This window comes from Caretta caretta, chromosome 4 (assembly GCF_965140235.1).
Source record: "Caretta caretta isolate rCarCar2 chromosome 4, rCarCar1.hap1, whole genome shotgun sequence".
In the NCBI taxonomy this organism is placed as follows: domain Eukaryota; kingdom Metazoa; phylum Chordata; order Testudines; family Cheloniidae; genus Caretta; species Caretta caretta.
Window position 1 is genome coordinate 103,203,344 of NC_134209.1, and position 14,360 is coordinate 103,217,703.

Genomic DNA, 14,360 nt, shown 5'->3' on the forward strand with positions numbered 1-14,360 from the left:
GGTGACAGTGTCAATTGGGTGCCACTTTGTGGCCTGGTCTGGTCAGGACATCTCAGGATTAGGCTGACAAAGGCCCAGAGTCCCAGGAGACAGTGGTGATGGCAGTCATAAGGCTGACACTTGTCTTAGTAGCCTCCATACTGTTTTCTGTTTTCTCCCCCCAAAGTTAGGGTGACCATATGTTCCGTTTTGGTTTGGACAGTCCCTTTCTTAAGCCTTGTCCTAGCCGTCCTGCCTTTTTTGGCAAAAATGGGCATTTGTCCCATTTTCTCTTGCCAACTTGATCAGGGGTGTGTGTGCCCTCTAGGTTATTGTGATATTTATGAACATTTATATACTTTTTACAGTTGACTCAGAGTTAGGGTCAACTTATGCCTACAGTAGTTTTAAGCCATCTTTGTGCTCTCTGCAGATTGTGGGTTGTTTCTTCTTCCCATCTTAACCTGGCTAAAGCAAGCCACACTTTTGCTTTAGATGTTGATTAAGAAGAGTGGTGGTGTATTTATGTTTAGTCCCTCAAGGAAAAGTCATTCTTTGCATTTACTTTTCTGTTTATATAATAATGCACACCAGAAAGTGTTTAAGCTCATGATAGGGGTAGAATCCTGTCAAGTTCCAGTAGCCTTAAACATAGCTATTACATGCTCGCTTTTCTTTATTGAGGTAGAAACATTTTGAACTTGGGAAGTTCAAAGCAAGAAAGAGTGGTGGTCTGTGTTCAGAAAGGCAGTGCAGTCCTAGCAATTGTAGCATACCTGAACAATAAAAGCAACTGTATACAATTAAGATTTCAGCTTAACATTTGCTATTGGGTGGTCTCACATTCCAGCATTTGGTGAAAAGTCAACAGGGTTGGCTATTAATAATACTGATCTCTACTTGTGGGGTGTTTAAGAACAGCTGATGAAATGGTTTATGTGCTGAGGAACTCCCTTTTAATTATTTGTAATGGAATATATCTATCTGTCTAGCTGTTACAAGTAAATTTATGTCATTATACTCCCTTAAATGATTAACTAGAAGCAAAAATAATTCCTATTTACCATATAGTTCATATACTACAGTACAGAATAGTGCTTTTTATCCACTGTGTAAATAGCCCTTAAATATAACTCCTGATCAAATAACAAAGCTATTAGATAAATGTGTCCATACCCATTTTTAAATGTAATAATTTTCAGCAAGTTAATTATTCCTATATGTAATTCATATGTCTTCATCATGTTCTACAACAAATTAAATACCTTTATAAACAGCTATGGTTAAGCACAGACTATTTTATCATTTGGGCTGAATTTTCTGAAGCATATAGAACCATGTCATCTTCTGAGTTATCACAACGTTAAGCTAGGAAGCAGCTGTATATCTATTTTGATTTATGATCTAGTAATGATTTGTAAGTGTCAAAAAACATACAGATAAACCCAATATATGTTTGTTTTACTCTAAACCAATAAAATACAGTACATCAATTGTCTAGAAATCTAGATATAAATATATTTTAAAGAAATCTTCTTAAGCACCAGAGTAGGAAGCTAAATAATTCTTGAATCTATTTTTTAGCATTTAACTTTAAATTGCATCATGCTATACATAGAAAACAATGTCTACTTTCCATATTTAATGTTACTATGTTTAAAATATCTTATTTGAAGCTGTAAAGTATCTTTCTAAAGATACAGCTGGCAATTTGTAGACTAGTAGTGATGCAATGGAAAGAAAATTATTTCTAGTCTTGTTAATAAAATGATGCCCTAGAACAACTATACATCACATCTGCTCCCATTCTAATCCACAGTTTAAAAAAAAAAAAAAAGTAAAAGCCCAGTGACTTCATTCTGGATAAGGCCAAAATGTTTTTAGTTTGTGTTTTGTGAGGACTACTTATTTGTGTTGGGTGATGAATTAATATATTTATTGTGGCTTTTATTTGGCTGCGGCTTTATTTTACTTGGTGGCCCTTTTGAAAATTCTGGTTTTAGTTCTATTCTATCTGACCTATGAAACTTTTAAAAAGTAAAAATACATTTCTGATGGGTTCCCCCTGGGGTGCCACCTGGAACTGGCCCACCAGCCTGAGCCCCCTGACCCACCAGCCGGGGCTCCCTCTCACACCGTACTGCTGTGGCAAGCTGCAAAGCCCTCCAGCCTGCACTTTCGCCAGCATACATACAGGTAGGGACACACCCAGCTGCAGTTACATGCATGCTGTCTGACAAGCCCTGCATAGGAAGGCTACAGCTAAGGCAACTCCCAGCTTCTTAGGCACGCATCTCCTCTGGAGTGTAAACTCAAAATTATGCTGTCTTGTGCTGCACAGGGAACTGTACAGCATAAGCTCATAAAAAAACTGTACAGCGTAAGCTCTGTCCCTCAAGGTGGAGAGGAATATGCAACAACCTTTGCCCCTGAGTTATGATTCCCACACACTTCACTCCAACGCACTGGTTTAGATAAAGCAAAAACAAGTTTATTAACTACAAAAGATTTTAAGTGATTGTAGGTGATAGCAAACAGATCAAAGCAGATTACTTGGCAAATAAACAAAAAATGCAAACTAAGTTTGATATACTAAATAGATTGGATATGAATAGCAGAGTCTCACCCTAAGAGATGATACAAGCAGACTGCAGATTCTTAAGGGGCAAGCTGCACTTGCTTAACAGTTTGGAATCCCCAGATGTTTCATTCACAGGCTAAAAATCACTTTACCCTGGGTCCAGCACTTCCCCCAGTTCAGTCTTTGTTCCTCAGGTGTTTCCAGGAGTCGTCTTGTATGAGGAGTGAAGAACACAGACCAGATGATGTCACTCCTTGCCTTATATAGCTTTTGCAAAGCTTTGTTTCCAGACCAGTCTGTGGAAAAATACTGACATCCCAAGACGGAGTCCAGAGACATGTGGTCTCATCACATGTCCTTGTAGGGTCATAACAGCTGTTACTCGGAGGCTGCCTGTAGCGTTCTCAGAAAGGCACCCAAGATGGGAAATAAGCTTCTCCTAAGGTCTATTTTTTTTCCCTAATGGCCCATTGCCCTGAATGGGCCCTTCCCCACTCACTATCTAGACTGAAAACATCTTGTCTAGTGGGCGTTATCCAGGTGTAACTACATTTGAAAATACAGATACATAGTCAATATTCATGACTTCAGATACAAAAGTGATACATGCATACAAATAGGATAATCATAGTCAGCAAATCATAACTTTTCCAATGACCCCTCACATGACTGATCTTGCATAAAATACATTATAATTATGTCACAATCATATTATCATAATATCACTGTGAAGGATATGGGGTGCAGTGTCACAACATTATTTTAACAATTAGTGTGTTAGAAGTAGTATTAGCCTTCAAAAACTATTGGGTCAAATTTCTGTCCTTCCTAATAATCCTGGTGAGTGTGTTGATTGTAAGTGTTGAACATTTTTTTTTCTCTTCCAGGTATATTAGAAAAAACATGTTTTTATTCAAATGGGAGTGAACTTCTAGCTGCTGGTGGCAACATTCGAACATCTGACACTCCTTTTCCAAATATTGTTGAAAATGGTTCGGATGTGGTTCCCACTGTGGATCTCAAAATGCTGCCATCATCCTGGACCCAAAGTCCTTTATCTCATGTTGATCAAATGCACAAAAACTTAAGTATGTTCAGGCAGGGCTTACAGGAAGATTCCTTGGCTCCTATTACACCAGCCCCACCACTTAACCCCACGACTACAGATGTTGGTATTTTGACCAGAGCCCCTGAAGACAATACATGGTCATTTTCCAGTACAGAGGAGAAAACTCTTTGGTCCACAGATACATCCATCAAGATCACAGACAGGATATCCTCTCTACCTACGTTAAGTTCTATCCATCCAGCTGCTGTACAAGAAATGAATCTGAAAAAAAGTAAGATGATATTTTATTTGACTCTATAACTAATTATGACACAAAAAGTACAAAAAATATACAGGTGGTATTGTGATTGGAATACTTTCCAAACCCATGAATTCTCAGGAATAGAAGTCAGTTCTAGATAGTTTTCAACATGCAGGTTCTGTATCTTAAGGAATCAATTTATCAGAATACATAGTCAGCCCTGATGAGGAAGAGACATGAACCTCCTTTATGGTTAAGTAACTCTTACTGAGACTGCTGTTTGGTTGGTTACATATTGCATATTGTGACAACTATGCATGTTTATCTTGTCTGAAAGTGAGTTATTGCAGATTTTAACCCCGTGTTTTAGACTGAGTTCTTTCATATTTCAGTGATTTTGAAAGTCAGTTTAGGCCCCCATTCAGTAAGATGGATTAAAAACATGTTTAACTTTAAGTGCATGAGTAGTTGCATTGAAGTCAATAGGCCTACTCACATGCTTAAAATTAGGCACAGTGCAGAATGGGGGCCCTAATGTTAAGGTTACATTTTTTCGTATCTTATTGGACAAATACCTGCTCAATTTGAAGCTAATAGAATATGTATTTGTAAAGAACCTATCACATTTTTGGGGACTCTAAAGAAATAAACAACAAAAAATAATATTGAAGATAATGGTGGTCAGGTTTTACCATTATGACAGCAGCTACTGGTGCAATACCGTAACATTATGATAATTTTATTAGCAGAGTTTGGCGGGTTAGGGGAGGGATCCAAGGTATCATTTCTGCATAGTTTTCTAAAACACAGTGGTACAGTATTAAACTGACATTGAATGCTTCCTTTTACTTTGATACCACTGCCTTGCTATTGATCACCGGATACCACAAAGGTATCTTCACAGAACTGGAATAAATCAGCTATCATATTTCATCAGAGATGAAATGGTAACCAGAATGATGTGAGAATGGCAGTCTTTTAGTAATGCCATGGTATTTTTGAGAACTTCTGTAGTGGGAATAGAGAGACAGTGTTTCATGGTTGTAACTGCTTCAGAAAGATCTATACTACTGGTTATTTTGAGGAGAATGATGTGTACCGTACTCTGGTGCCAGGCATTGTGGCTCGTTAAGCAGTAACATCCGATACTGATTTATCTGAAATTTTTAATCATTGTTGTATTATTCAAGCTGAGCTGATGTGATTTTAGAATGTCACATCAGAAAACCTTTAGTGTAAAATTTTCATGTGAGATACAATTTATATCTTCAGCACTGAGGGCTCCTTTATCTGCTTTTCTCTTCTTCAGCACAACAGAGGATAAACCCTTGCTAAATCCAAAGAGACATTTTCAAATCCTATTTCCCTTTTCCTCCTACAATGACATAAAAACAGGGAAAGCTTCTGAAAAAGATGGTTGTAGTAACCTCTCCTATGGAAAGGGGTGGTTGGCTGGGAGCTCTTATTTTTCTTCTTGAGTAAGTTTTAGGAATATATTACACACTGTTGTCACAGTTCAGAGCAAATGCACCTATATTTCCCCCCTCATGGTCCACCAAGGGCACCCACTCTAGGCTCCTGGCTCCTCTGCTCTCATAGAATCATAGGACTGAAAGGGACCTCAAGAGATCATCTAGTCCAGTCCTCTGCACTCATGATAGGACTAAGTATTATCTAGACCACCTGGACCTGTCACCTCTCTTGGGTGGAGATCAGCATCTTTCTCCCTCCTGACTGGGTTTTTGGCAGCCTGCACAGTTCCCTGCCTACACTGTGATGTCTCCATCAAGCCAGAGTAAATGGGACAGAGTGTAAACTTTGCTTTCTTTCCCAGGGCTATGAACAGCTGTAACTGTCAGCAGTTACAAGTGAGCACGTAGCTCTTTATAATCAAACACATTTATTCTTGAGGTGAAAGCATTGTAGAGAAAACTTATTAAAACAATAAAAGAACCTACATGCGGGTCACCCCAACTTCAGCCTCTGGCTCTGGTTGGTGTCAGTCCTTCAAAATGCACAACTGGGGTTTTCCCCATGGTCATAATTTCATAAATGTCTCAGATTCAGGACCAGAGCAACCATTTGCTTTATAGTGCTTGGGCCTTTGATTTTGGTCTCATATTACAGGTGATCAGCAGACAAAGACCCACTCCTCAAGGCATAGCTTCAAAAGGCACAATTCTTGCATAAAGAGTTTGGGAATTTGCATTAACCTCTCCTTAGGTATTTCCCAGCAAATCCACTTCACACATATTGTCCCTCAAATCCATTCTATTCATGGCAAACAGACTAGCAAATTGTTCACTATAGTCTTTTGATCATCCAGGCTTTACATCACATCTACCCCCCTAGAGAGGTTACATCAATCCCAAGTCACAATAGTACATAACCTTTGCACTTAGAACAATGGACCCCAAAGATACTTAAACTTAATTCAAGAAGGTTTCTCAAGGATATTGTAGGAAATTGTCATATCTGTCACAACTGTCACTCACAAATCATTCTTGTGGCCTATTTGCTTAACTTTTCCCAGGGCTAACTTGCTGTAGAGAGGAGATGATGCAGATTCTTTTCTGTTGTATGGATAGTGGTTGTGTCATGAATCTGTGGTAGAGCTCCTCCTTTAGGAACTAAGTGGGGAGCACATATGTGTGAGTCCAATTACTCCTACCCCAGTAGGTGTATAGAGGTGTGTTTTTCTAGTGCAAGGGTGGGCAAACTACGGGCCACATTTGGCCCATCTGCTATTTTAAACCAGCCCTCGAGCTCTTGCCGAGGAGCGGGGTTGAGGGCTTGCCCTGCTCCACATGTGCCGTGGCTCCCGGAAGCAGTAGCATGTCCTTCCTTCGGCTCCTACATGTAAGGGCAGCCAGGTGGCTCTGCATGCTGCCTCTTTGCCCCAAGCACCATCCCCACAGCTCCGATTAGCTGGGAACCACGGCCAGTGGGAGCTGAAGGGGCGGTGACTGCGGATGGGGCAGCATGCAAAGCTGCCTGGCCATGCCTCCATGTAGGAGTCGGAGAGGGGAACATGACGCTGCTTCTGGGAGCTGCAGGGGCAGCGCCTACAGATGGGGCAGCGCGCAGAGCTGCCTGGTTGTGCCTCCGCGTAGGAGCTGGAAAGGGGACATGCCGCTGCTTTTGGGAGCTGCTTGAGGTAAGCACCGCCCAGAGCCTGCACCCCGTCCCCCTTCCACGCCCCAACCCCCTGCTCCAGCCCTGATCCCTCTCCTGCCCTCCGAACCCCTCAGTCCGAGCCTGGAGAACCCTCCTGTACTCCAAACCCCTCATCCCCAGCCCCACCCCAGCGCCCGCACCCCCAGCCAGAGCCCTCACCCCCTCCCACACCCCAACCCCAAATTTGTGAGCATTCATGGCCCGCCATACAATTTCCAAACTCAGATGTGGCCTTGGACCAAAAAGTTTGCCTGCCCCTGTTCTAGTGGGCTGGCTCTCAACCCTCTTTCCAAGACCTCTTGGCTGTTTCTTCCCCTCTTAGGCTCCAAGGTGAAACAACAAAACAGCCCACAGTCAGCTAACAGGGTTAAATAAAGGTATGAAGGAAAAGCAAGGGGGAAAAATCTGTAGGCAGCTGTCATCAGGATATGGGCCTCTCTTATTGCAGAGGGCCCTGGGTGTATCACAGTTCACTTCAGATTTCATAGTAACAGCCGTGTTAGTCTGTATTCGCAAAAAGAAAAGGAGTACTTGTGGCACCTTAGAGACTAACCAATTTATTTGAGCATGATAAGGTGCCACAAGTACTCCTTTTCTAGTTCACTTCAGAGTTCAGCACAAGTATCAGTCTTTTTTCTCTTTGTTAGTTCTGTGAGGGCAGAGGCTCTACTGGCTGTCAGCCCGTTCTTCAGGGCTGGAGAAGCTCAACAGCCTGTTCCCTCCCCAGGGTTGCCCCCATCAGAGTGGAGTTCCCTCATTTTAACTCCTTCTACAATACTGGCATGATTTGAAGGTGCAGAGGGGCAGGGCCACTTCAGCCCAAAGCAACTCCTTAGCCCCTTCTGTGCTACTGTGGGGTTTCTGTAACCCGTGACAGGTTGTTTCACAGGTAATCTGAAGGACACAGAGCTTCTGTAACACACTGTCTGAGATCCTGATTACTTTCTGGATGTAATATGTTCTCCAATTGCTAGTCTTCTCTTCCCACAATTGAAAACACACATGTGCATGCCCACACTTGCATCCTATGGGTCATTTTACTGATTTACTTTATTTTGCTACTATGTCTCTGCACTGATCAAAAGCATAGACATATACTGGGCCGTTACAGATTTAGAATGAGATATTTCTTACAAATGCCATTATTGACAGTTTAGCAACAAAACAAACAAACCAAAAACAAACTTCAAACATAGCAGCTTCTAATTTAACATAGAGCAAAATCATAGTTTTGCTCTTCCTTGTCCTTGAACATTACCTTTTAAAGATGTATTACAGGAGCTGATTATTTCTTTTCTGGGTCATGATGTCTTCATGATTAATTTTTATTGATTGGATAGATACAGTATATATCATATTGCACAAGACAGTGTGTAAATCATAGAATATCCGGGTTGGAAGGGGCCTCGGGAGGTCATCTAGTCCAACCCCCTGCTCAAAGCAGGGCCAATCCCCAATTTTTTCCCCAGATCCCTAAATGATCCCCTCAAGGATTGAACTCACAACCCTGGGTTTAGCAGGCCAATGCTCAAACCACTGAGCTATCCCAAATGTATTGAAATGCCTGGGCTCAGCAATATCTTTGTGGCCTAATCCTCAAATTTGGGATACCTGAATTAACTGGAAATATGGAGTCTGGCTAATCTATATAATAAGATTCCAGGATTTGTCACTCTGTGTATCACTCTGTCTGTTGAATCAGTGTGAAGTGATGGAAACAGCTACAAGTATGGTCGAGAGCTCTTTTTAGTCAGAATATCACCAAGTTCAATCATCACAGGGGTTTGTGATTTGTTACCATCCAATATTTAAAGTCTCAGCCATTTTGACTTTACAAATTATATTCATGTGACAGGAAGGCATGTATCCTAGATCACTGTGATATCAAAGGTAACCAATCATCAACCTTACTGTACGGCTAATTTGCATTTCATTGGTTATATGAGGGAGACAGATGATGGATTACGTGGCCCAACTGCTACACCTGTGTGGTGACGTGGACTGTCAGTTACTAGTGTAAAGTAAAGCATTTTAAATTTTTGTGGTAAGTCATGAGATGAACCTGTATATAGATGGATACGGGTGTTTCTTTCAAAGTGTGGGATTTTTTTCCCCCTCAGGGCATTAATGGCTTGTTTAGCCTAACCAAAAGAAGGCTGAGAGGAGATATGATTGCTCTCTCTAAATATATCAGAGGGATAAATACCATGGAGGGAGAAGAATTATTTAAGCTCAGTACCAATGTGGACACAAGAACAAATGAATATAAACTGGCCATCAGGAAGTTTAGACTTGAAATTAGACGAAGGTTTCTAACCATCAGAGGAGTGAAGTTCTGTAACCACCTTCCAAGGGAAGCAGTGGGGGCAAAAGACACATCTGGCTTCAAAACTAAGCTTGATAAATTTATGGAAGGGATTATATGATGGGATAGACTAATTTCGGCAATTTATTGATCTTGGACTATTAGCGGTAAGATATGCCCAATGGCCTGTGATGGGAAGTTAGATGGGGTGGGATCTGAGTTACTACAGAGAATTTTTTCCTGGGTGTCTGGCTGGTAAGTCTTGCCCACATGCTCAGGGTTTAGCTGATCACCATATTTGGGGTCGGGAAGGAATTTTCCTCCAGGGCAGATAGGAAGAGGCCGTGGGGGTTTTTTGCCTTCCTCTTTAGCGTGGGTCATGGGTCATTTGCTGGAGGATTCTCTGCACCTTGAAGTCTTTAAACCACGATTTGAGGACTTCAATAGCTCAGACATAGGTGAGGGGTTTGTTACAGGAGTGGGTGGGTGAGATTCTGTGGCTTGCGTTGTGCAGGAGGTCAGACTAGATGATCATAATGGTCCCTTCTGACCTTAAAGTCTATGATTCTATGATTAATGCAGGAGCAGGACTAAAATTGGTTTGGGCAATCTGAACTGTGTATTCCTATACTTTCAGATCTTTGAATTTCTGTAATGTATAGGAATAGAATAGTACCCCTTTAAATAGTTTGTGAGCCCCCTCGTGTTGTTCTATGTTTTAGAAGCTGAAATAAACCAGGCAGAGCAGCAATACGAATTTAGGTAGGCCTGGCATGTTTGTGTATATTTAGTAAACATGGTTATTTGGGACGCAACTGTGATAGTATGGTTTCTTCATGCTTTTGTTGTGTAAAGAGAAAATAACATACACTTTTTTTAAACCTTAAATCTGAATTTCCTGAGTTTCAAATGGTGGGCTTTCTGTTGATGATTGCAACATTTTTGTAAGGGTTCCCCCCATCCCGACCTAGTAAAATACTGATATGTTACCTCTCAACCTTAATTCTAGCTTACTGGTGGGGGCGAGGGGAGGCAACAGAGGGACAGTTGGTCTGGGAATTACCTTAGTTTCACATTTAAAATAAATGTTTGCCATATATTGGCAGGCAGGAGAGTTTGGCTGCAAGATCTGAGAGTGCTAAAGGAGTTGGCGGATGTGATTGCAGAGCCATTGGCCATTATCTTTGAAAACTCATGGCGATCAGGGGAAGTCCCGGACAACTGGAAAAAGGCTAATGTAGTGCCTATCTTTCAAAAAGGGAAGGAGGATGATTCTGGGAACTACAGGCCAGTCAGCCTCACCTCAGTCCCTATAAAAATCATGGAACAGGTCCTCAAGGAATCAATTCTGAAGCACTTAGAGGAAAGGAAAGTGATCAGGAACAGTCAGCATGGGTTCACCAAGGGCAAGTCATGCCTGACTAATCTAATTGCCTTCTATGATGAGATAACTGGCTCTGTGGATGAGGGGAAAGCAGTGGACGTGTTGTTCCTTGACTTTAGCAAAGCTTTTGACACGGTCTCCCACAGTATTCTTGCCAGCAAGTTAAAGAAGTATGGGCTGGATGAATGGACTATAAGGTGGATAGAAAGTTGGCTAGATTGTCAGGCTCAACCGGTAGTGATCAATGGCTCTATGTCTAGCTGGCATCCGATATCAAGTGGAGTGCCCCAAGGGTCGGTCCTCGGGCCGGTTTTGTTTATTCTGCGGAAGACAAGAATGAGTGGGGATTTGATAGCTGCTTTCAACTACTTGAAAGGGGGTTCCAAAGAGGATGGGTCTAGACTGTTCTCAGTGGTAGCTGATGACAGAACAAGGAGTAATGGTCTCCAGTTGCAGTGGGGGAGGTTTGACCGTGTCAAAACTTTGCTAAAGTCAAGGAACAACACGTCCACTGCTTTCCCCTCATCCACAGAGCCAGTTATCAAGAAGAAAGCTTTCACTTTTCCACAGCTGCCTATGAATCATGGAATCATAGACTATCAGGGTTGGAAGGGACCTCAGGAGGTTATCTAGTCCAACCCCCTGCTCAAAGCAGGACCAATCCCCCATAGTTGCCCCAGATCCCTAACTGGCCCCCTCAAGGATTGAACTCACAACCCTGGGTTTAGCAGGCCAGTGCTCAAACCACTGAGCTATCCCTCCCCCCCTAAATACTGAGGATTTGTCTAAAAGGCAGTTGTTCATGAAAATTTGGAATTTCAACAGTAAGGTTTTAATAAGGCTCCAAGTTTCAGCGCCATATAGTAAGATCAACTTTACAATGGTGTTAAATATTTAAAGTTTAGTTTGGAGGGCAAGCTTGTTGTTACTCCAGTTCAGCTTTAGAATTACAAAGGTATGTCTGACTTTCACTTTTCTGGCTTTGTCTTTGTCTATTCCATCTGTTGTACTTACAGAGCTGCCAAGCTATGGGAAATATTGGACCTCTTCTTTGTAAGTCTCAGAAAGTTTTATTGGTGTTTCTTGTGTTGATTCTCATGGTTTTAGTTTTCTCAATGTTGATTTTCAACCCTACTAATTGTGCATAAGCCTAGAGATAATTTTAGCTTGCATGTCTCTCTGGGTATGGGATAGTAAGTTGATGTCATCTGCAAAGTCAAGGTCCTCTTACTTTTGCATGAAAGTCCATTGTATGCCCCTTGGTTCTGTGGTTTTTCTCATTACCGAATCGACTCTCAGTAAAAAGATATGGGTGACAAAAGACATCTTTGCCTGATGCCCATAGTAACCTTGAATGGTTTAGTCAGTTAGCTGTTATGTGTAATGTGGCATGTCATATTTTCATAAAAGCTCTTGATGTTCAAAAATTTCTGAGGTATTCCATTGTGGCAAAACAACTTCCATAAAACTGCTCCATCCACTGTGTCAAAGGCTTTCTGGAAATCTATACAATTCAAATAAAGTAGTGATTGCAATTCAATCCACAGTTCTATGATGATACATAAGATTATCATTTGATCTATATGTGATTCCTCCTTCTGAACCCTTGAATTGACCACTCTCTTTATTTTGTATAGAATAATACATGTAAATACCTTACTTGGAATAGACAGCATATGAATGCCCGTCCAGCTTTTACACTGACTGAGTTCTCCTTTCTTTGGAGTTTCACTGTATGACACATTTCGATTTGTTTGGTATTTTTACTTCTTCCCATATCTTTTGTAAGAGGCCTATAAAAATGACTATAAGACCACAGTAGACTACCTTAAGAACCACTGTCAGAGTGTTGTCCAGAACTGGTGCCTTTTCCATTTTTAACTGATTGATGGCCATTTTTACATCTACTCTGGTGATTGGCCCTCATCTGACATACAGATTGTCTCTGTCCTCTATATCTGGAGATTGGCCACAGCCTCACCTTTTAGTAGTTGACTAAAATACTGCCTCCATATATTTAATGGTTCTGATGTCCTTGCTGTAAACTTTGCAACCTCAGTGTTCTCTTAACATTGCTTTTTTTGTATGGAACTTCCTAAGTTTTCTCCTTAGGTTGATTCATATCACTGGCCTATGTCTGTAGTAAACATTCCCTAGTTGTCGCCACAGCAATAAACCAAGTACAATAAAATTGTTACTATTAGATGTAATTTTTGTTATAACATAGTGGAAGATAGGTCACATAAAACAATCATCAAGTTTTAACTTTTATCCCATAGGTCGGAGGTTTTGAAACAAAAGATGATTTTCACTGAGAGAGGTTTTGGTTTCTTCTCTGTTAAATAAGAGGTGACTGAAAATGTATTTTAAATAAAGGAAATTAAATTCCTTTAAAGCAGTTTAGTAAAGGAATACTCTGAGTTACATTTGTGTTGGAAGGAAAGGGGAGAAATGTGTTTTTCAGTCAAGAAGTTTGAGTTAATGTGGCTACATTTCTGGTTCATTGTTTTGGAAACAGAGTGTGCTCTATAGATTTAAGTCACTGGCATAGGTCAAGCATAGTCCATGTGCGTGTTTTCTAAGAACAAAAATAGCAATAGGGAAAATTGTAAAGAATTCAGAGGTCCAGTAAAGTATATTCATTTAATTTAGAAACCTTCTGTGTGATATTCTGTTAAACCACTAATTGACAGTAAATAGAAAAAAAAGAATACTTTTACATGTGTTGGTTTATCTTAAAGGACACGGAGTGTTTCTTCAAGATAAAAATCAAAATGGTTTTTACCTCGAACTATTTTGACATTTTATTGAAACACAAATATGTTGCAGCTGTATTATAAGGAGGGAGGGAGACTTTGATGTTGCTGGGGGAAGGAGAGGAGGAGAGCTCTTAAGTGCATCAGATTTTGTGGGATGTTCTGCAGTTCAGCTGAAGCAGGCTCCCTGATCTGAAGCACTGTTGATTCAGAGAGCGAGAGAGAGAGAGAGAGGAAGAGTCTTCTGAATCAAAGTACCCTTTAGCGTAAGTAAAGGTACACAGGGGTGGGAACGAGGAGACTATAGGGCTTGTCTACACTGGTAATTTACAGCGCTGCAACTTTCTGGCTCTGGGGGGTGAAAAAACACCCGCCCGAGCGCAGCAAGTTTCAACATTGGAAAGCGCCAGTTAGACAGTGCATCAGTGCTGGGAGCTGCGCCCCTCGTGGAGGTGATTTTTTTAGAGCACTGGGAGAGCTTTCTCCCGGTGCTGGGCCGTGACCGCACAAGGCACGTTAAAGCGCTGCTGCAGCAGCTCTTTAGCGTTGCCAGTGTAAACAAGCCCTATGAGGTCACATTTCACCTCTTCTACTCACTGATGCTTATAATTTTTCTTATTGAGTAAGGTCTTGTTCTTCTACGTTAGGAAGCAGTCAAGTATCAGCCCTCCATTTTACAAATAAGTTAACTTCACAGAGAGTTTGGAATAATAATACAACCTTCTCTTTCATTTCAGTTTGTGTTCAAGAGGAAAAAGAGACTTACTAACCTTTCACTTTTTCCCCTCGTAGGCAATTAGAAGTATACAAAATAAATAAATATCCAACGTTCAAGGCACAAATTTTAGTAAGTTTATCAGTCCCATCA

The 14,360-nt window shown here is 41.1% G+C and overlaps 1 protein-coding gene across 5 annotated transcripts in view; it reads left to right on the top strand.

Annotated features, from left to right (window-relative positions):
- CORIN (corin, serine peptidase) overlaps positions 1-14,360 on the top strand; it is a 331,431-nt gene that overhangs the window by 65,920 nt on the left and 251,151 nt on the right. For all 5 annotated transcript variants that reach the window (XM_075127943.1, XM_075127945.1, XM_075127946.1 and 2 more), the window contains exon 3: positions 3,448-3,900. In XM_075127943.1, coding sequence (XP_074984044.1) covers positions 3,448-3,900 — 453 coding nt within the window. The remainder of the gene's footprint in view (positions 1-3,447; positions 3,901-14,360) is intronic.